Below are 22,781 nucleotides of genomic sequence, written 5' to 3'. Positions count from 1 at the left end.
TGGCATCAACATTTACAAAGGAAATAGTGCCAGAAGACGTATGAGGAGAGACTGGAAGCCCTGAATATGTATACCCTAGAGGAAAGGAGGGACAGGGGAGATATGATTCAGACGTTCAAATACTTGAAGGGTATTAACCTAGAACAAAATCTTTTCCAGAGAAAGGAAAATGGTAAAACCAGAGGACATAATTTGAGGTTGAGGGGTGGTAGATTCAAAGGCAATGTTAGGAAATTCTACTTTATGGAGAGGGTGGTGGAGGCCTGGAATGCGCTCCCGAGAGAGATGTTGGAGAGGAAAACAGTGGAGTTCAAAGAAGCGTGGGATGAACACAGAGGATCTAGAATCAGAAAATAATAGTAAATATTGAACTAAGGCCAGTACTGGGCAGACTTGCACGGTCTGTGTCTGTGTATGGCCGTTTGGTGGGGGATGGGCTGGGGAGGGCTTCAGTGGCTGGGAGGGTGTAGATGGGCTGGAGTAGGTTTTAACAGAGATTTTGGCAGTTGGAACCCAATCACAGTACCGGGTACAGCTTTGGATTCTTGCACAGAAATAGTTAAGAAAAAAATTAAAAAATTTAAATTGAATCAGGTTGGGCAGACTGGATGGACCATTCGGCTCTTTATCTGCTGTCATCTACTATGTTACTATGTAGAGCAGCTTTTAATCTAGAAACTGGGGAAAGGCTGACAGTCACTCAAAAGCAAATAGTTTGGAACAAGATATCTTTAAAAGATTTCACCACATTAGGGAAGATAGAGCATCCCTATAGAGGTTGCAGTAGAGATCACAGTAGACCAGGTGTTCTTAAATACAGAGCAGACTGATTTTAAAGACTGCAAATTATCCATGTCAATTGCTCAGCAAGTTCTGAATAGGAATGACAAATGGCATTTGAAATGTCTGTACACAAATATCAGGAGCCTAAGAAACAAGAGTGGGGAGTGTGTGGTGCAGTGGTTAGAGCTACAGCATCAGCAGCCTGAGGTTGTGGGTTCAAATTCCACACTGCTCCTTGTGACCCTGGGCAAGTCACTTAATCCCCCCCTTACCCCAGGTACATTAGAAAGAGTGTGAGCCCACTGGGAAAGACAGGGAAAAATGCTTGTGTACCTGAATGTAAACCACTTAGACTATAAGTGGTATATAATATTAAAAATAAATAAATAAGATAGGAGAGTTAGGATATATTGCACTAAATGAAAAGATAGATATAATATGCATTTCTGATACCAGGTAAAAGGAAGATAACCAATGAGACACTCTGATACCAGGGTACAAATTATATCATAGTGACAGGGTGGTTCAAACTAGTGGATTGGTAGCATTATACATTAACCCTTGACTCAGATAGACTAAAAATTCTGCAGGATAGAAATTCCATGCATAAAGGGGAAAAGGATAGTGATAGGAGTGCACTACTGACCATCTGGCCAAGATAAACAGACAGATGCAGAAATGTTACGAGAAAGTAGGGAGGCTAGCAAACTGGGTAACACAATAATAAAGGGTAAACCTAGTAGATGACAGCAGATAAAGACCAGAATGATCCCAAAAGCGGCATTAGAATGAGCTGCCACATCACTCGGTATGAAGAGAGGACCAAGTACCTGCCCTGCAAACGACAGCCGGCATTGTTAAAATGTCAGGTGAAAGAAGCTATTAGAGCGAAAGGAAAATCCTTCCGAAAATGGAATAAAGAATGGGAAGGCAAATGCAAATCACTACTATGGAAGAAGATTGCATTGGAGGCAAAAGCACATAAACTAAACTAAACTAAACCTTGGGTTTATATACCGCACCATCTCCACGAATGCGGAGCTCGGCACGGTTTACAGGAAGAAAGATGAGAGAGGAACTACAGTGGAGAGATTAAAGAGTTAGGTGTAAAGGGGGAAGGTGAGAGGCCTAAGAGGGGGGAAGTGTTACAGTTTTGAGAATAGCCAGGTTTTTAGGTGTTTGCGGAAGAGTTGGAGGGAGCTTGAGGTTCGGAGAGGGGAGGTGAGGTTACTCCAGATCTCAGTGATTCTAAAGGGGAGGGATGACCCAAGTTTGCCTATATGGGAAATACCTTTTATGGAAGGGAAGGATAGTTTAAAAATTTGGGAGGATCTGGAGGAAGTAGGGGTTGGGGAGTTCCAGGATAGAGGGATAACGGCAGGAAGGATGCCATGTAGGATCTTGTAGGCCAGACACGCACATTTGAAGTGGATCCTGGGGATTACTGGGAGCCAATGGAGCTTAGACAGGAGTGGTGAGACGTGATCAAATTTGCTTTTCGCGAAAACAAGCTTAGCTGCGGCGTTCTGAATCCGCTGAAGTCTGTGGAGGCTTTTAAGGTTTACAAGCAAGAAGCTGGTAAAAGAATCAGTTGGATCGCTAGATGATCGAGGGGTAAAAGGGGTACAAAGGGAAGACAAGCCAGAGTGGAAAGATTAAATGAATTCTTTGCTTTGGTCTTCGCCAAAGAAGACATGGATAATGGTATTCAGTGCTGATGAGTCAGAGAAACTGATATGCAAGCCTCCTTTCCAGATTTCATTAAAGACATTCAAAATACGACTGCTGCTACTACAGTATTTCTTATTTCTAAAGTGCTACCAGACGCACGCAGTGCTGTACATTCACACGCAAGAGACAGTCCCTGCTCGAGAGAGCCTACAATCTACACAGGACAAAAAGGGTGAATCGAGACACGCCACTCAGGTAGGGAATTACAGAGGGAATGGTAAGGCAGATAGGGTGGGGGACTAACAAACAGATATTGGTGCTTTACAAGTGGGCTTTTGCCATGGATTTGAATTCTTCCAGAGATGGAGCCTGATGTATTGAGCCAGGCAGTTTGTTTCAGTCATATGGTGCAGCAAAGTAGAAGGGACCGAGTCAGAAATGAGCAGCAGAGGCGAAGGGTACAAGCAACAGAGACTTGAATGAGGAGCTGCAGAGTGAATATATTTGTAGGTCAATAAGTGGAGTTTGAGCTATACGCGGAAATGGACAGGGAGCCAATGAAGTGACTGCACACCTAGGCGGCTGCCTGGTGAAAGCCACGGAAGCTGGGTGGAAGGGGCACACATCAGATTTGTTGATTTGGGACCAGGGGCAGAATCGGGAATTTATCCTGGGAGGTCACAGCAAGTTGCACCTGACTTTTACTCAGTGATCCACTCCATACAGTCTTTTCTGTCTGAACCATACTACTGTTCTTGAAATGATTTAGGCACCCTCACTGATCAACCCCACTCTTTCTTGCCTGCAGTCGCTGCTCTGCCTGATGAGCCTGCTTCTTCAAAATGGCTGATGAGACTTCCTGCAGCAGTCTCAAGGCAGAGCAGTAGCAGTGAGCAGGAAAGCGTGGAGCAGAGCAGCAGCAGCACTCGATACTTACCTTCCTCCCCTTTCCCCGGCAAATGGAAAATCTGGACCCATGGCCCCGCCCTGTTCTGCCCCCAGGTCCACCCCCTCGACTTGTATGAGCAACGAGCGACGTCGGATGGCATTCACGCATGTACTGGTGTGACGCGATGATGTCACTGCCTTGTATCCACACATTCACGAATGCCCTCCCAACGTTGCTCGTTGCGAGAAGCTTTTTAAAAGTGCTGGGTTTTGAAAAGCCTTCTGTATCCCCGGACATGTCCTCAAAAGCTCTCTGGCAGGATGGGGTTTACAAATGTTAGGTTGGAGGAGGGGAAGTAATAGTGTACTGTATTCTACTCACCTTCCCTCCCCCCATCCCTAACAAATGCAGAATCTTGCATTTAGGAGAAATCCAAGAGTAAAATATCTATTTTTTTTTTTTTTTTTTTAGATAAAGGGCTAGCAGTCATCAAACAGGAAATGATGATGCTCCAGGGTCTGTTTCTTATTTGGCAACTGTTAGCTCCTCACCTTAAAAAAACATGGTATTCCTACTATATCATCAACCATTAGCTTAAGTTTTTAAATGCACGTTTCATCTTGGCATATCTGCTCTGTAGCAAATTTTGGGGTCCTTTTAGTAAGGCGTGCTATCTGTTTTAGCGTGCGTTAAATATTAGTGCGTGCTAAACGCTAATGCGTGCAAAGACTATAAAGGACGCTTTAGTGTTTGCCTTAGTAAAAGGACTCCTTTAATCTCATCTGTAAACATGTGTAACTCTTACTTGTCCAGCGGGCCAATGCTCAGAACCTAATTCTAGCACTAGAGGCGATTAGCGCCAAAATATCACTGTCATTAGGTATGCAGAATGCTCTAATGTTTTCAGCACTGTTGCTGAAACCATTAGCACAGACCACATTTAAATGCACGTAGATGCATTTAAATGTGGTCATTACAAATCCTACAATATGCGCAAAATAGAGGGCATGCCTCACAATTTGTACTTTTATTGATATTCTTTCAATCAGCATAAAAAGTTACCAACCAACCCCCCCCCCCCCCCCCATCGGCCTAGTAGTTTATACCCAATGCCTGTTAGGCTCATAAAATTTTTCTTTCTGCTTTGAGTGGGTTGATGCAGGGAAGAAAATTAAGACTGTGGGGATGGGAATGAAATATATGGGGACGGCGAGGGGATGCTTCACTGCCAGGACAGAATGGGAACAGGGAAAAAAATCTTTTGTTGTGGAGAGGGAATTGGGATTAATCTTTGTCCCTGCAGCACTCTCTAGTGGTCATATTCATGCATCCTACTATCTGAGCACTGAAGTAGATTTTTCCCCAAAAGAGCAAATCCACAGAAGGACTGAGAGAGTAGTGGGCATAGAGAGACTCATCAGTCCTTGGAAGCTACTATAGACTTCACTCAATATTAATTGTAGCCAAGGAGGGGTTGCATTTGTTTTTAAAGCCTAGTGATGCTTTCTTCAAGTTTAGTTTTGTCTCTGACATGAAGCAAGCCCCTCTGCCCAAGTAGATACCTTTGACTCGTTTGTGGATCCTTAATACTCACACTCTTCTGTGGGGGCAGAGCTTTCTTCAGAAATGGTTGGAGCACCACTGCAAAGTTATTTTTCTTGTCGTATCGTCCAGAGCCTATCAGCTTCTCTAGCTTTATCTGCAAAAGGGTCCGAGAGCAAAATTAAAGATCTACCCCTGGTGTTTGTGGAGGTCGGATTATTGTTGGGTTTTGGTAAGCAGAGGCTGGTAGCAATATCAGTAGGTGGTGGAAAGAGTGAAAGTATGTTTCTTTTTTTTTTTTTCTTGTGGATTTTTTTCTGTTTCCTTTTCATTTGGAATTAGTCATACCTGGAATAAGGCATTTTGGTTCAGCAGCTCCTGTAACTCTGCAGAGCCATCGGCTGGACTGACTAAACAGGAACAAAATTGCCTGCAATGAGATTAAGAGTTGTGTCCTGTTCCAAGCTGAGGTACTTGTGGGTATTTTGAAGACAGAAAAGGTTATACAGGCTGTAGGGTAGCAAACTGACTGGCAGGTGGTCTAACAGCAGTGCCCAAGAGACTCAGGTTCAACCTTGTCTGATGGTGTCTGAGAGCGTAAAGGAGGTGACGGGTCATGGCCCATTAGAGCAAGTCTCTGTTCACTGCCACTGCTCTAAGGCTAACAAGCAGGGTTATGATTCTAGGAAAATGTAGAGAGGATTACTTTTGAAGCTGACAGCCGATTGTTCCATCATCAATTTTCCGGAGATGTTCCATCCAAAATATCTGTACCACATTGACGATAGCTCTTGGCAGCTAAAACAGATAAACAATTAAGGAAGACTGCATTACTCTATAAAGCTGCTAGACCACCGTAAATAAAAAATTTTGCTCTGTAATAAAAGGATATTATTCTGCACTCCTATTTAATTTAATGTGAAATCTAGATTCCACTTCTAACCTTAAGATTGATTCTTCATATACTTATCTTTAACCAATTGTTCGTATGCTACAATATAAAGCATTACAATAGTCCAAACGAGTCATTATGAGGGAATGAATTAAGACTCTGAAGGCCTAAGCAGTAAAGAGATTTTTGGAGTAGGTTACAAATGAATTCTGGAACCCGTATTTATATTTTAGCAATAATTTAAAGAGGGACTTTCGTTCCCATATAAGCTGCTGTGAACAAGGCTGCCCTGTGAACTTCTAAAAGCTAAGTTACTCAGCATTTCATATTCTGCTCTTTTCACTGGTTTTCAGCATTATATCTGCTTATTTCTCTTCTCCTCCCTGTTTCTTACTAAAAAAAATATAAAAAAACACAAAAAAATAAACCCTTCTCTTTCCTCTGTTAAATCTTATTTCCTCTTCCTCTTCATAGGAAAAAGGGTAAGACTTTGTTAACTCTAATTAAATCCTGGTGCCTGTGGCTCAGGGTGACTAAAGTAGGGAAAATCCTGTTATAAATCCTGTGTTTTAGGGTAGCAATGATAGAACCTGCATTTTTGTTTAAAATACTGTGTTTTAGGTGGTATAGAGCCTATATTTCTGTCTTACTAGTATTCAACCATTGTTTTCTGCTGATTAGGTGGAGAAGGGAGGGGCTCTGTTTTACTTCTAAGGTTAATTGCATTATCTTTGGGACAGTGCTGTGAACAAGGCTGCCCTGTGAACTTCTAAAAGCTAAGTTACTCAGCATTTCATATTCTGCTCTTTTCACTGGTTTCAGCATTATATCTGATTAATTTCTCTTCTCATCCCTATTTCTTACTAAAAAAAAAAAAAAGCACAAAAAAATAAACCCTTCTCTCTCCTCTGTTAAATCTTATTTCCTCTTTCCCTTCATAGGAATAAGGGTAAGACTTATAGTCCCACCAACCCCAGGGACCACTATTCATATATAGAGACCCATATAATCAGGACTACTCAAATCAAGTCACTTCACAACCAATCAAGATGACCTTTATTCTATGCAATCACTGTGGTGCTTTAATTCCAAGACATACTATTTGGAGGCTTAAGGCTTGCCCCATCTGTCTTCAACTTGCCAGTATTAAGGAGGAGCTCTGCAAACTTAAACAGGAATTGAATACAATTAAAGCAGCTTCCATCACTCCACAAAATCATATCAACTTACCACCTCTACCTCAAAGAATAAAACAGCCCAGGAATAAATGGGTCACAGTAGGCTCAGGAAGACTGCGACATGTAACACAGAAACATCCACCTTCACTAATATTACCTCTACAGAATTCCTTCGCTCCACTAGTGCACTGCAATACTCAGGAAAACAGAAGGGAGGTGGGACTGGAACCAATGAAGGTAACTCAAGAGAACAAACGCACCCTAAGTACAAATAAAAAAGCCAAAAACAGAAAACTATTACTGTTGGGGGATTCCATCATCAGAGGCATTAACCTTGGAACACAGGGCGAGGAGACCAAAATAGTGAAATGTCTTCCAGGATCCTCAGCTACCAGGAGTTCCAGGCAAATACTGACTATAATTAAGGAAGAAACTAAGGATTTTAACACTGATGATGTTATCCATCTGGGAACAAATGACCTGGCCAACAACTCCACACTTGCAGCACAGAAAGCTTTTCGGGAGCTTGGTGAGGGCGTGAAACCTTTTGTAAAGACTTTAGCTTTTTCTGAAATACTGCCTGCATATGGAAAGGGAGAGCAAAGAGTGAAAAACACAGAGGACTTTAATAGATGGCTCAGAGCCTGGTGTCATCAAGAAGGCTTCAGGTACATAGGAGGATGGGGAAATACATGGAAGGACAAGAAGCTATATTGCACTGATGGGCTACATATTACTACAGCAGGAAAAAGAAACCTTGCAGAGAAATTTAGACAATATTTTTCTAGGCATTTAAACTAGAAGGTGGGGGTGGTGTATGTACGAAGGACAATTATAGAGACCACCCCCGGCAAAAGAAAAGATGTGATAGTAGTAAAGGCTGCAACATAAGCAATATCAGCAACTCATTTCTTAGTATTGCAACGGAAAGTGAAACGACACAAAAAATCCATACGAAAAAGGAGATTATCACTGAAAAATAGCTGGAAAGCGATGACCACAAATGCTCGCAGTCTAAGCAACAAAGTTCATGATCTGCAAGCCCTGATATTAGAGGCAGATCTAGATATTGTTGCTATCACAGAGACATGGTTCAGTGAATCACATGGATGGGATGCAAACATACCGGGATATAATCTTTTTAGGAAGGACAGAGATGGTCATAAAGGTGGAGGAGTAGCTCTCTATGTAAAGATCAATATCCAAGCGACCGAAATGCAAGGGACCTGGGGAGAGGAAGAAGCGATATGAATTGCTCTGAAAAGAGAAGATGGAACTTCTATCTACGTGGGTGTAGTCTACAGACCTCCGACTCAATCGCAGCAAATTGATAAGGATCTGATTGTGGATATCCAAAAGTTTGGAAGGAAAGAGGAGGTTCTGCTGTTGGGAGATTTCAACCTGCCGGATGCGGACTGGAATGTTCCGTCTGCGGAATCGGAAAGAAGTAGGGAGATTGTGGATGCCTTTCAAGAGGCTCTGCTCAGACAAATGGTGACGGAACCCACAAGGGAAAAAGCGATATTGGATCTGGTCCTCACAAATGGAGAGAGTATCTCTAATGTTCGAGTGGGTGCTCACCTGGGTAGTAGCGATCATCAAACGGTTTGGTTTGATATAACGGCTAAAGTGGAGAGCGGTCGCACGATACTTAAAGTCCTAGATTTCAAACGTACGGACTTTAATGCAATAGGAATGTACCTGAAGAAAGAGCTGTTAGGATGGGAGGACATAAGAGAAGTGGAAAGACAGTGGTCTAAGCTGAAAGGAGCGATAAAAATGGCTATGGACCTTTATGTGAAGAAAATCAATAAAAACAAGAGAAAAAGGAAGCCGATATGGTTCTCCAACCTAGTGGCTGAGAAAATAAAGGCGAAAGAGTTGGCGTTCATGAAATATAAAAAAACCCAAGAAGAGGAGAGCAGAAAGGACTACACGGTGAAACTGAAAGAAGCCAAGAGAGAGATACGTTTGGCGAAGGCACAGGCGGAAGAACAAATGGCTAAAAATGTAAAAAAGGGAGATAAAAATTTTTTCTGATATATTAGTGAAAGGAGGAAGATAAAAAATGGAATTGCTAGGCTAAAAGATGCTGGGAACAAATATGTGGAGAGTGATGAGGAGAAAGAAAATGTGCTAAACAAATACTTCTGTTCTGTGTTCACAGAAGAAAATCCTGGAGAAGGACCGAGATTGTCTGGCAAAGTTACACGAGAAAATGGAGTAGATTCTGCGCCGTTCACGGAGGAGGGTGTTTATGAGCAACTTGAAAAACTGAAGGTAGACAAAGCGATGGGACCAGACGGGATCCATCCCAGGATCTCAGAGAGGTTCTGGCGAGTCCTATTAAAGACTTGTTCAACAAATCTCTGGAGACGGGAGTGATTCCTGGGGATTGGAGGAGAGCGGATGTGGTCCCTATTCATAAAAGTGGTCACAGGGATGAAGCAGGAAACTACAGGCCGGTGAGCCTCACTTCAATTGTTGGAAAAATAATGGAAGTGTTGCTGAAAGAAAGGATAGTGTACTTCCTTGAATCTAATGGGTTAAAAGATCCGAGGCAACATGGCTTTACAAAAGGTAAATCGTGCCAAACGAACCTGATTGAATTTTTTGATTGGGTGACCAGAGAGCTGGATCAAGGACATATGCTAGATGTAATTTACTTGGATTTCAGCAAAGCCTTTGATACAGTTCCTCATAGGAGACTGTTGAACAAACTTGAAGGGCTGAAGTTAGGACCCAAAGTGGTGAACTGGGTCAGAAACTGGCTGTCGGACAGACGCCAGAGGGTGGTGGTTAATGGAAGTCGCTCGAAGGAAGGAAAGGTGAGTAGTGGAGTCCCTCAGGGTTCGGTGCTGGGGCCAATCGTGTTCAATATGTATGTGAGTGACATTGCTGAAGGGTTAGAAGGAAAAGTTTGCCTTTTTGCAGATGATACCAAGATTTGTAACAGAGTAGACACCGAAGAGGGAGTGGAAAATATGAAAAAGGATCTGCAAAAGTTAGAAGAATGGTCTAATGCCTGGCAACTAAAATTCAATGCAAAGAAATGCAGAGTAATGCATTTGGGGATTAATAATAGGAAGGAACCGTATATGCTGGGAGGAGAGAAGCTGATATGCACGGACGGGGAGAGGGACCTTGGGGTGATAGTGTCCGAAGATCTAAAGGCGAAAAAACAGTGTGACAAGGCAGTGGCTGCTGCCAGAAGGATGCTGGGCTGTATAAAGAGAGGCATAGTCAGTAGAAGGAAGAAGGTGTTGATGCCCCTGTACAAGTCATTGGTAAGGCCCCACTTGGAGTATTGTGTTCAGTTTTGGAGACCCTATCTGGCGAAAGACGTAAGAAGACTTGAGGCGGTCCAGAGGAGGGCGACGAAAATGATAGGAGGCTTGTGCGAGAAGACGTATGAGGAGAGACTGGAAGCCCTGAATATGTATACCCTAGAGGAAAGGAGAGACAGGGGAGATATGATTCAGACGTTCAAATACTTGAAGGGTATTAAAGTAGAACAAAATCTTTTCCAGAGAAAGGAAAATGGTAAAACCAGAGGACATAATTTGAGGTTGAGGGGTGGTAGATTCAGGGGCAATGTTAGGAAATTCTACTTTACGGAGAGGGTAGTGGATGCCTGGAATGCGCTCCCGAGAGAGGTGGTGGAGAGTAAAACTGTGACTGAGTTCAAAGAAGCGTGGGATGAACACAGAAGATTTAGAATCAGAAAATAATATTAAATATTGAACTAGGCCAGTACTGGGCAGACTTGCACAGTCTGTGTCTGTGTATGGCTGTTTGTTTGAGGATGGGCAGGGGAGGGCTTCAATGGCTGGGAGGGTGTAGATGGGCTGGAGTAAGTCTTAACAGAGATTTCGGTAGTTGGAACCCAAGCACAGTACTGAGTAAAGCTTTGGATTCTTGCCCAGAAATAGCTAAGAAGAAAAATAAAAAAAAAAAAATTTAAATTGAATCAGGTTGGGCAGACTGGATGGACCATTCGGGTCTTTATCTGCCGTCATCTACTATGTTACTATGACTCTGCGATATACAATAACATACAGGCTCACGAGTGATTCTAGATACCAACCAAACTCTCTGTGAAGCCTGGGGTGATTCCTTTTCAATTATTGACAGAGTGCAGCCTAAAAGGGGTTTCATTGAGCTCTGATCCAAAGCCAGCTTCTACGCAACCCAATAATGAATCCTGTGGTCGTTTGTGGCAAATTTCTGCGTTCTCTAGTGGGAAAACGCTGACTTTCTCTTCAGAGGGAATTCAGTTTAAGTGCATTTGGATTGCATTTAAAATCCTATTTGGCATTTTTGCCACTTTGATTCCTTTAGACTGGAATGTTCATAGGTCTCATCTTGCCAGAAGTTCTCCAAAATTAAAACTTACATTTCCCTCTCTCAGTGGTAAAAACAGAACCTTTAAGAGATTTAGTCATTCTTTTGCTTTTAAATTAACCGAATTCTGGAATGCTTTACTGCTTACATTAGGAAGTTTAGGTTCTTTTGCTTTATTCAGGAAAGTTCTGAAAACTTTTTTGTTCGCTAAACATTTAGGAAAGTAACTATTTAAGTCTACTTTTCTTTGTCAAGTTTATGTATTATGTATTACATCATTGTTAACTGAGTCGAGCTCCTCTTGATTGATGACTCAGTCTATAAAACTAAGTTTTAGTTTAGTTTAAGTCTTCTCCAGTTGATTTGGTGGTAAGATCTGGATCTAGTTGGTATAAGGTACAGTGAATGATGGGAACTTGGGTGTGAGACTGGAAACTCCCCATGAATTGTTGGGAGATGGTAAAGCTAGCTGTTGTGTTACTCAAGTTACTGTGGGATGCTATCCAGAATGGAAATGTTTCCCTTTCATTGGTAGTTAACAGGTTCGTGGATAAAGTTAATGATATTTCCTAAGTTCTTACTGACTATTCTCAACAGTTGGATTAACAATCCACCAGAATATCTGTGCTTCAGACTAAATTGTCATCACTGCAAAAAGTTAAAGATAAGTTTATGAAATATTGATATCTCTTTATTGCTTCATTCCTCAGAATCTTTATTCATTCCCTCATAATGACTCTTTTGGACTACTGTAATGCTTTATATTGTGACATAAGAACAACAGAATTGAGGCAGCTGCAAATAGTTCAAAACATGGCAGGGAATTAAGGAAACAGTCATGTGACTTCCCTCCACAGCACTGACTTCTGGTTAAGCAGAGGATTTTTCAAAATTTTATACTTACGGACATATTCTATAAACGGCGCCTGCATAAGGCACCACTAGGCGTCCTAATTGTGGCTGTCTTGTGATGCATAAGCTCAGGATGCGCACGTAACTTAAAAAAAAAAAATTGGCTTAATTGGCATGGTAATTGACCGTTAAGGTTTTCAGCCAATCAAAAAATCCCATCAATTAAACAATTTAAGAGTTTGGCAGCAAATTCTTATGATGCCTAGTGACATCTATGTGGAGGCACCCTTCCATGCCTAAGATGCTCTCCCAAGTGCATGGATGCTCCAGAGGTGCAAGATTTGCGCAGTCCTTAAAATTGGTAGGTATTCCATTCTAACAAGTTTTGAGGCAAAAAGAATCGATTTGGAGCTGCAAGAAACTTTTGAAGAAAAAAAAGATTGCTAAAAATCCAAGATGGCTGCCATCAGATTTTTGGTGCCAAAAATAGCTTAAAAAACACTAAAGAAAAGTTAAAAATAAAACAGCGAGATTAGGATTTTTCAGGAGGGGGAACACAGGGAAACAAGCAAAAACCACCAAAAACTGTATTTTCAGAGTCCCCCTACCCCCCAATTCTCCTCATAGGCTGTAACAGCCTTACTCTCTGTGAAATGTGCTGGAAATGTGCTGCAGCCTGCCTCAGCTCTTTACAGTAGCTGGAATAGGAGAAGAAAACACTGCCTCATGCTGAAAGTCCTTTCCAATGCCAATCTTCGGGCTGCCAGTCAGATACAATGTCTGACTGAACCCCCACAGACCGAAGGAAGGAGGCGAAAATGCAGCCAGCACCCTGCGAGACACTGCTGAGCCTCCTATGGATGCCCGACAGCCTGCGCTCAAACCCCTGCTGCGCAGTAGATGAGGACAGAAAATGGGAACAACCCCAAGCTCCAAAAATACTTTTGCAGGCTGGCTAACAGGTACCACAAGGTATTGGCCTGCTAGCTGCGGACCTCAGTCTGCTTCTCCTTCACCCAGGCAGAGCTGACCTCGAAATAGGAACGCTCCGAGCACCAACACCATCAAAAATTCATAGGAAAACACCATGTAAAATCAAGAAAAAGGGAGAGCAGAACAGAAACACTCCTTCAGGCTCACAAGCATAAGGGAAAAACTGCAGGAGACAGTAAAGTTCCCAGTGAAGTAAAGGGTGTCACAGAAAAAAAACCCCAGCGTCGATTCCTTCTGCATAGATCGCGGCAATGGGGAAATTTATTTATTTATTTAGATTTTTATCCCGTCCTCCCAGTAGCTCAGAACGGTCTACAAGTGAACATACACAATGGAGAGTAATTAGACATATAAGAAGTACAATAGGTTTAAGTGTTTGGACATATGAGATTTACATACATAATTTAAATACAGGGAGTATACAGCAAATTAAGAGCAGAGTTTAAGAATAAGTAGTTTAGTTTAAGTATAAGTTATTTGAGTTTAGATACGATTTGTCAGAGTATAGACTAAGAGAGGACTATACTGAAATTTATGGAGAAGAAAGACAGGGGAGAGAGGAGAGAGGTGGGCTTAAGGGGGGGAGTAGACTGAGTGTGATCTTTAGCTGAAGAGGAGGGTCTTTACCATTTTACGGAATGTTAATAATGAGTTCTGTTGTCTGAGTTGAAAGGGGAGTTGGTTCCAGAGATGTGGAATGAAGTGGCTGTAGGATCGATTGCGGGCAGTTTCTGAGAGGATGGACCTTCCGGGGGGGGGGTGCATAGGCGTATTTCCGATTTTGAGCGGAGGGTGCGAGTGGGGGTGTAGATGGGAAGCTTGGATTTTATGTAGGAGGGGGTGGTGGAGTAAATTCTCTTGTGGGCTATTGCCAGGGCCTTGAAAGCACAGCGTTGGCTAATTGGGAGCCAGTGTTCAGCACGGAGTGCTGGGGAGATGGGATCATGGTAGTTGAGGTTGTGTAGGAGGCGGATAGCTGCATTTTGGACCCGTTGGAGGCGTTTGAGATTATTTTTGGTTAGTCCATTAAATAGGGAGTTACAGTAATCCATTCTGGAGAGGACATATGCGTAGAGGAGTTGGGCGAGGTCAGGTGTGGAGATGTAGGGTTTGATCCTTTTCAGTTGGCGAAGGTAGTAGAAGGAGGTGGAGATTACTTGGGATATGTGGGCAGATAGGGATAGATGTCCGTCTAGGGTTATTCCTAGGCTGCGAACCTGATCTGTTGCCGTTAGTAGAGTGGAGTCCCATGCTAGTGTAGGACGTGTGTATTTGGTGCTTTTTTTTCTAATCCATAAGAGTTCGGTTTTAGAGGCGTTCAGTTGAAGTTTGTTTTTTGACATCCAAGTTTTCATGTCAGAGAGGCAGTGTTGGAGGTTAGCAATTTGGGACGACCGGTTCTCACCTAGTGGGAGGAGCAGCTGGATGTCATCTGCATAAGAGTGGATTTTAATGCTATATTTCTGTGCTATATCAATGACAGGCCTGATGTAGAGGTTGAATAGAAGGGGGGATAGAAGGGCGCCTTGAGGAACACCATATTTGATAGGCTTGGGGTTAGATTTGTGTGACCCTAGTAGGACAGTCTGTGTCCTTTGATGGAGGAAGGAGGTGATCCATTGGAGGGCTGTGTCCTTGATTCCGAGGTCATAGAGTCTGGATGTGAGGAGGTGGTGGTCGACTGTATCAAAGGCAGCGCTGAGGTCAAGTAGGACTAGTAGGGCATCACTGCCTTTGTCGAGTATTGACCAGCTGTCATAAGAGCATAAGAAGTTGCCTCCACTGGGTCAGACCAGAGGTCCATCGTGCCCAGCGGTCCGCTCCCGCGGCGGCCCATCAGGTCTGTGACCTGTGAAGTGGTTCCTGATCATTTCTTTAACCTACCTCTACATCTTTCTGTAACCCTCAATCCCCTCATCCTTTAGGAACCTATCTAAACCTTCCTTGAAACCCTGTAGTGTGCTCTGGCCTATCACAACCTCCGAAAGCGCATTCCATGTGTCCACCACCCTCAGGGTAAAAAAGAACTTCCTCGCATTTGTTCTAAACCTGTCCCCTCTCAATTTCTCCGAGTGACCCCTTGTACTTGCGGTTCCCCACAGTCTGAAGAATCTGTCCCTGTCCACCTTCTCTATGCCCCTCAGGATTTTGAAGGTTTCTATCATGTCTCCTCTAAGTCTCCGCTTTTCCAAAGCAAAGTCAGATCTATGTCTAAACAAGTATACAAAAATTACATTAATCTCAACTGGGGAGATAGGAAGAGCCATCCTGGAATGATATCAAGGAGTACTGACTCTGTGCTGTGGCCTTTTCGGAAGCCGGACTGGGCTGGGGATAGAGCAGCTTGTTCTTCAATGAAAGGGTGTAGTCGGTGGAGCACAATTCGTTCAAGGAGTTTGGAGACGAATGGGAGGTTGGAGACTGGGCGATAGTTGCCAGGTTCGTTAGGATCAAGGGTGGGCTTTTTGAGAGTGGGCTTGATAATAGCTGACTTCCAGCTGAGGGGAACAGTCCCAGTGGTTAGAGAGGCGTTAATGATGGGGAGGATGGATTCTGCTATGGCGTCTTCTGTGGACAGCAGGAGGCTGGATGGGCAGGGATCGAGGATGGTGTTGGAGGGTTTGAGTTCTCTCAGAGTTTCGAGAACCTCGGCATGAGTGGCCATCTGAAATTGGGAGAGAGCGGCGGAGGATGGGGTATTTGGAATCGGGTGGGGCTGAGTAGGAGTGGGTGTGGTGCTGGTGTCAAGATTATCTCGGATGGTTTGTACTTTGGATTGGAAGAAGTCCGAGAGAGTCTCGCTATCAAGTTCTGTTTGGTTGTTGTGACTTTTTCTTTGGGCGTTGGTGAAGAGTTGGTTTGTGAGGGTGAACAATTGTTTGGATCTAGAAGGGGCTAGTTGTAGGAGGCGAGTGTAGTAGGTCTTTTTCGCTTCTAGAATGGCAGCCTTGTAGGTGATGGATATGTTATTCCACTGTGCTTTGGTTTCAGAGCACGGGTGTTTGATCCAGATCCTTTCTGCTTTTCTCAGCGATCGTTTTATGGAGCGGAGGTCACTAGTGTACCAGGGAGCAGGTGCTTTGTTGGTGATTATTTGGGTTGTTTTTGTCTGGGCAAGGCTATTATAGAGGGATTGGATGTTGGAGTGCCATGTGGAGGCTGCTAGGTCAATGGAGTGGGGATGTTGGGTGCAGGTTTCATTTAGGGTGCGAATACCCGCGGCCATGGCTGGAGGGCTGACTGAATTAGGGAGTTGACGTAGGGTGGGAGGGGTAGGATCTTTACGCGGGGCTAGGGTAGTTTCGAGTAGGAGTTCGAATTCAATGAGGTGGTGGTCTGACCATGGGACAGGTGTGGTGGTATAAGTTTGTTGGGGCTCTGCAGTTGGGTCTCTGAGGGTGAAGAGCAAGTCTAAGGTGTTGCCTGCTGAGTGCGTGGGGGTGGTTATAGCTTGGTGGAATCCCAAGTCAGTGAGGGAGGAGAGGAAGTTGTCAATTTGTCCTGAAGTGTTGGGGTAGTCTGGGAAATTGAAATCTCCCAGGATTGTCACGTGTTTGTGTGAGATGAATAGTTCAGTGATGAATTCGAGGAGGGTCTCTAGGGTATCTGCTGGGGAGCTGGGAGTTCTGTAGAGGAGTATGAGGGCGATTTTGTGTTTGTGGCCTATGGTGAACGCAATTGCTTCTAGGGAGGGAATATTAATGGAGTTTATCAGTTTTGGTGTGGCGGAGGTCTTGACGATGGTAGTCACTCCACCTCCTTTCCCAGAGGTACGTGAGCAGGCTAGGGCCTGGTAGCCTGGAGGACATAGTTCGCCTAGTGTTATCCCATCATTGTCTTGGAGCCAGGTTTCAGTGATCATGAGGGCGTCCCAAGTCTTGTCACAGATGAGGTCGTGAAGGAGAAAGGATTTGTTGTTAACTGATCTTGCATTGATGAGTGCCAGTTTGAGTGTGTTGCGGGGAGGGGCTTGTAGGGAGGGAAGAATGGGGATGAGGTTGGCAAGGTTTCTGGTACGGCTTTTTTTGGGCTGGGGGGAGAGATCACCGTATCTGCCGTGGCCTGTAATAATTGGGATGGTGAAGTATAGTGTTGTAAGGAGTGTAGGGGAAGTGGTGGGGGTGGGCGGGAGGGTGGTTTGAAAAGTGGTGGGAGGGGGGGCGGGGAAGGTGGTGGGCTGAAGAGTTGGGGGCATGGCAGGATGGGGTTTGAGGTGTTGGGTCGGAGGGAATTCAGGAGAGTCCCACTATCAAGTCCCTGCTAAGACCTGCTGTTGTAGCTACGGTCCGATGGAGGGTCAATTTTGACGGAGCTAAGCCAGGAGTTTGGAGCCAAATTGTTATTGTTGGGATAACTGGAGGAGCAACTAGTGAAAGAAAAAGCTAGAAAACAGAAAGAAGAGATAGATCAGAGAACAAACAAGCTGAGTTGATGGAGACTGAATAACTAAACTGCTGCTAGTTATAATAAGTTGTATCTGCAGTTATATTAGTTAAAAGCATGCAGCTTGTACGAGATATACATGTATGCTAAACAGTTATACATGAATTATATATGCAGGTTAGGCATGCAGAAGTCTGAGCCAGAATGCTTTGTGCTTTGCTGAGGAGTTTGCAAAAAGACAAAGAAAAGAAGAAGCTCCGTGGGGGGGTCAGGTCAGGGACTCTGGAAACACTGCTAGCTGCAGGTTTCAGCCAGGGAGTCCTTCCCCTGAATAGAATCGCTTGGGGATCCCGCTGGACTGAGGGGGGGGGGGGGCGGAGCAGGGCTCCCACGCTCCTCTCCTCTTCTGGGTCGGTGGTGCAGGAGAAAAGGCTGCACTTTGGTGGGGAGTACTTTTTAAGGCTCCCGAGGGCTCGCGCTGGACTGAGGGGGGGGCGGAGCAGGGCTCCCACGCTCCTCTCCTCTTCTGTGTCGGTGGTGCAGGAGAAAAGGCTGCACTTCGGTGGGGGAGAACTTTTCAGGCTCCCGAGGGCTCGCGCTGGACTGAGGGGGGGGCGGAGCAGGGCTCCCACGCTCCTCTCCTCTTCTGTGTCGGTGGTGCAGGAGAAAAAAATTAATGTTTGTACAGAATGACATACCTGTTGCACTGGATTTCCAGCTATGCAGTACCCATATCTGGAAAGTGGTCAGCATTAAATATATGAATTCTGTGGATATCATTGATATTCAACCTGTCAGATATCTACCCAGCTTTCTCACTCTCCTAACTGTTGTATCCAGATAGTTATCTGGTTAGGAGGTTGCATATCACCACTAAACAGAAAATGACTCCTGTATGGACCACCCTGGCAATATATATATAGTGCCGAATTAGTCGGTAAGGGTATCCACTGAATATTGGCAGGCCCATCTGAAAAAAATTTCTGGCTAATGATAGCCATTACTTAGATAAATGCAATTGAATGTTGACCTCAATTTAATTGACGAAGGACTATGATTTATGAGGAAGTTGGTGCCTTGGTGGCTTTCCTTTGATTTTCCTCGGTGCTGTGAGCTGAATCTTTGAATCTATTTTCCATCATTCTCATCTTCTCTCTCTTCTCTGCTTTGTTGTATTTATTTATGAAAAGTAGTCTAGAAAATGTTAGTACATTTAACTAAACAAAGCTTGAGGATGTTTACTGAAATTAAAGATTTATTGCCAAATCCAAATTTATTCTTAATTTTTTTAATCTAAAAAATGTTCAGTAAACCCTTTCTTCCTGACAAATCCTAAATCAAGTTTCCAAGATTCTTTATTCCAAGTTCCAACCCCATTCCAAATTTCTCTAGGGAAGTGGAAATCTTCCATTCAGGATGGCATAACCTGAAATGATGTACTGGTGACATTTAGCATTGTTCATACTTAAATTTAACACTTTTGGAAGGATTAATAACCCATGTTGACAGCTGAGGAGCACATCCTAAGGGGTAATTCTGTATATGGCACTGAATATTAGGAGCTAATTTTGCTCTAAATTATCGGTGCGTAAAAGCTTTCTAAAAGATGCAATTCTGTGGCAATTCTGCCAAAATGGGGCAGAAATGTGAAAAAGTACACGTATGCTCCCATCTAATAATTGTACTACATGTATATAAATGGTATAGGTAAGGTACACATATATTTAGCTCATGTATTGTAACACCATTACTGGAGCTCATATACTATAACATCATTACTGGAGCTCATGTATTATAACACCACTACTGAAGCTCATGCAAACCACTCCCCAGTCATTAGTAGCGGTTTAGAAGCTTCCAATAAACAATTTAAATAATAGTGCCTAAATGTTTCCATGGAGAACCACAAAGGAGGTGTGGCCATGGGAAGGCCTGGATGTGCAGTGTTATATCATTCTGGGGATCCATGCCCAACTTTCACACTGGGATTTATACCTGGTTTCAATTGGTGTAATTCCTCATGCCCAAAGTTAAGCATAAATCCCAGCACTATATTCTCTAAAAGATGCTCAGCCTGGATTTTTGGGTGCCAAATTTTGTGTACCATGCACAGAATTTCCCCCTAAATGCTAAGATGCCCATAGGTATAACATGAACTTCTTAGCATTTAGTATACACTAAACTTTAGTAAAATGACCCCTGAGTAGGGTTACCAGATTTTCCAGATGGAAAATTTGGACCCATGGCCACGTCCCATGGCCTGCTCCATTCTGGCCTGCCAAGCCCCATTCCACCCCTAGGCCCACCTCAGGCCCCACCCCCTCGACATGCATGAGCAACATCAGACGGCATTTGCACATGCGCTAGTGTGATGCGATGTCACCCGCATGTGTGTGATGTCACCACGTTGCATCCACTCATGCGCAAATGCTGTACCGACGTCGCTCATTGCCAGAAGCTTTTCAAAACTCAAAGTGCCAGGTTTTGAAAAGCCATCTGAGGAAATCCAGACATCTGGTAACCCTACCTCTGAAATACGAGTTATAATAATATCAAACATCTGGACATGTCTTCTTTCTAGAAGATAGCCAACTCAGTGATGGAGTGGGAGGCAAATGGAAAACATTCTGCAGGGTTGAGACATACTACTGAAGAGGTAACCAACAGGCCCAGAATCATATCATTCTGTCTTATGAATACTGAAAATTCACAAGCCATAAGACATGGATCAAAGCCAGCCTGACTCAGTTGATCCTAATATTATGGAGCTGGTGGTCAGTCACTTTTATTATTCTCCTGTGTTTCTTTTCTTACCTCACGATGCAGCATGTCCAGAGATGCCGTCATATTATGAATATAGCTGTCTGAAGAAAACAGTTCCTGTCAAAAACAAAGCCCCCAAATACTCTTTATTAGTTCATAAAGAGGTGAGAAACCCAGTACTGATAATATCTCTTTTATAGCTTATGATTAAATTCTCATACCGTGGAATTAACATGAGAAACACAGTCCCTTAGCTCACTCACTTTGACACAGATCCTTTTTATTTCAATCATTTATGTTATAAAACATATATGCCTTAATTTTTGAAAACTTTGAATCTTTGAATGTAGTTGTTCAACATAATTGTACTTAACTGAAAGGAAGAATGCTGTTGGTCTCATCAGGAGGGCCACGCCCTGAAGCAGCAAAAGTTTATTACGAAACATGACCCATATTGGCAAGGCACAGGGTCCTCCTTTCAGTTAAGTACAATTATATTGAACCACTATATTCAAAGATTAAGGCATATATGTTTTATAACAAATAAATGTTTCAAAGAAAAGGGACCAGTGACAAACTGAGTGAGCCATGGGGCCTGACTTCTTTGAAAGTGTGAATAAACATGTGAATAAAGGCAAGCCGGTTGATGTAGTATATCTAGATTTCCAGAAAGCTTTTGACAAAGTTCCTCATGAGAGGCTCCTGAGAAAAGAGTGATGGGATAGGAGGCAATGTTCAATTGTGGATTAAGAACTGGTTATCGGACTGAAAACAGAGGGTAGGGTTGAATGGCAATTTCTCTCAGTGGAGGAGTGTAAAAAGTGGTGTGCCACAGGGATCTGTGCTAGGACTGGTGTTATTTAACTTATTTATAAATGATCTAGAAATTGGAACTACGAGCGAGGTGATTACATTTGCAGATGACACTAAACTGTTCAAGGTTGTTAAAACGCATACGGACTGTGAAAAACTGCAGAAAGACCTTAGGAAATTGGAAGACTGAGCGTTGGTAGATGAAATTCAATGTGGACAAATGCCATTTATCAAGATCATTTATTGTTCTATTGTCCATTTATTTTGGCTTTTTGGAAATCAATATGGGGCCAAATAAACTGTTTGTTGGAAAATCCAGTGGCATTATCCTATGATACTGTGCTATTTGGTATGTCAATGAGAGCTAAAAGCCAAATATCATCTAAGAACAACAGGCTTTTATTAATAATGACAGGAGTTGCCATATAACAAATTATGAGCAATTGGAAGAGGCTTAATTATAGTTTTTGGTGAAATTCATTGTGTCATATGTATAAAATGGAAAGAACATTAGCCTTTCAGAAAGGGAATTTTAAGAAATTTCATGAGACTTGGGAGCCATTAGCAAAATATTGTAACATCTAATTACTGTTTTCCCCTATAAACATGCACATCCGGGAGGGGGGAGGTTGAGGGTTAATGAATTTAGATATATTGAATTGGGGTTCATTATAGAAATTTTATGTGATGGGCATTGTGATTGTTTAGGAGGGGAGGGACTATTTCTGAAATGGATATTAATGGAATATTAAGTGTGCTATTGAAGTATAAAATGTATTTATTACATAAGAAATGCCTACACCGGATCAGACCTGGGGTCCATCCAGTCCGGTGATCCGCACACGCGGAGGCTCAGCCAGGCGTACCCTGGTGCATACATTAGTCACTCGTATCCCTCAATGTGTTCTGCAAGAAGATGTGCGTCCAAATTTCCCTTAAATCCTAGAATGGTAGTTTCCTCCACCATCTCTTTCGGGAGAGAGTTCCAGGCGTTCACCACTCGCTGTGTGAAGCAGAACTTTCTGACATTTGTCCAGGCCGTGTCCCCTCTCAGCTTCAGGCCATGACCTCTGGTCCGAGTCTGGGTCACATTCGCCAATGTGAATAAAGCTATTTCTTGCTCTCCATCCTTTCCCCCTGCTGGTGAGGGAGCTTGCTCCATTTTGTCGATTCCTTTTAGCAATTTAAAAATCTCTATTAGATCCCCTCTCAGTCTTCTCTTCTCAAGGGTGAATAATCCCAGTTTTCTGAGGCGATCCTTATAGCTCAAGTTCTCCATACCTTCTACTAGCTTCATTGCTCGCCTCTGCACCTTCTCCAGCAGCGTTATATCCTTCTTCAGGTATGGAGACCAGTGTTGGACACAGTATTCCAAGTGTGGTCTGACCATTGCTCTATAAAGCGGCATTATGACCTCCCTTGATCTACTCGTGATTCCCTTCTTTATCATGCCTAACATCCTGTTAGCTTTGTTTGCCACCGCTGTGCATTGAGCCGACGGCTTTAAGGTCCTGTCTATCAGTACCCCTAAGTCTTTTTCTTGTTCGCTCTTCCCCAATGTTATACCTAACAGATTATACTCATGCTCCTTGTTTTTTCTGCCCAGGTGCATCACTTTGCATTTTTCCACATTAAAACTCATCTGCCAATTTTCTGCCCATCTCTCAAGTAGCTTCAA

At 43.3% G+C, this 22,781-nt stretch overlaps 1 protein-coding gene across 1 annotated transcript in view; it reads right to left on the bottom strand.

The window, feature by feature from the left end:
• Window positions 1-20,403, bottom strand: part of LOC117364292 (phospholipase B1, membrane-associated-like) — a 95,078-nt gene extending 74,675 nt beyond the window's left edge. The window contains exons 1-4 of the mRNA XM_033953350.1: window positions 20,342-20,403; window positions 5,592-5,683; window positions 5,234-5,315; window positions 4,938-5,042 (exon numbers count right to left, since the gene is read on the bottom strand). Coding sequence (XP_033809241.1) covers window positions 4,938-5,042; window positions 5,234-5,315; window positions 5,592-5,683; window positions 20,342-20,374 — 312 coding nt within the window. The 5' untranslated portion in view covers window positions 20,375-20,403. The remainder of the gene's footprint in view (window positions 1-4,937; window positions 5,043-5,233; window positions 5,316-5,591; window positions 5,684-20,341) is intronic.
• Window positions 20,404-22,781: the final 2,378 nt, after the last annotated feature.

This window comes from Geotrypetes seraphini, chromosome 7, assembly GCF_902459505.1.
Source record: "Geotrypetes seraphini chromosome 7, aGeoSer1.1, whole genome shotgun sequence".
NCBI lineage: Eukaryota > Metazoa > Chordata > Amphibia > Gymnophiona > Dermophiidae > Geotrypetes > Geotrypetes seraphini.
The sequence above is the reverse complement of the archived record's forward strand: the minus strand, read 5'-3'. Positions and strand labels throughout refer to the sequence as shown.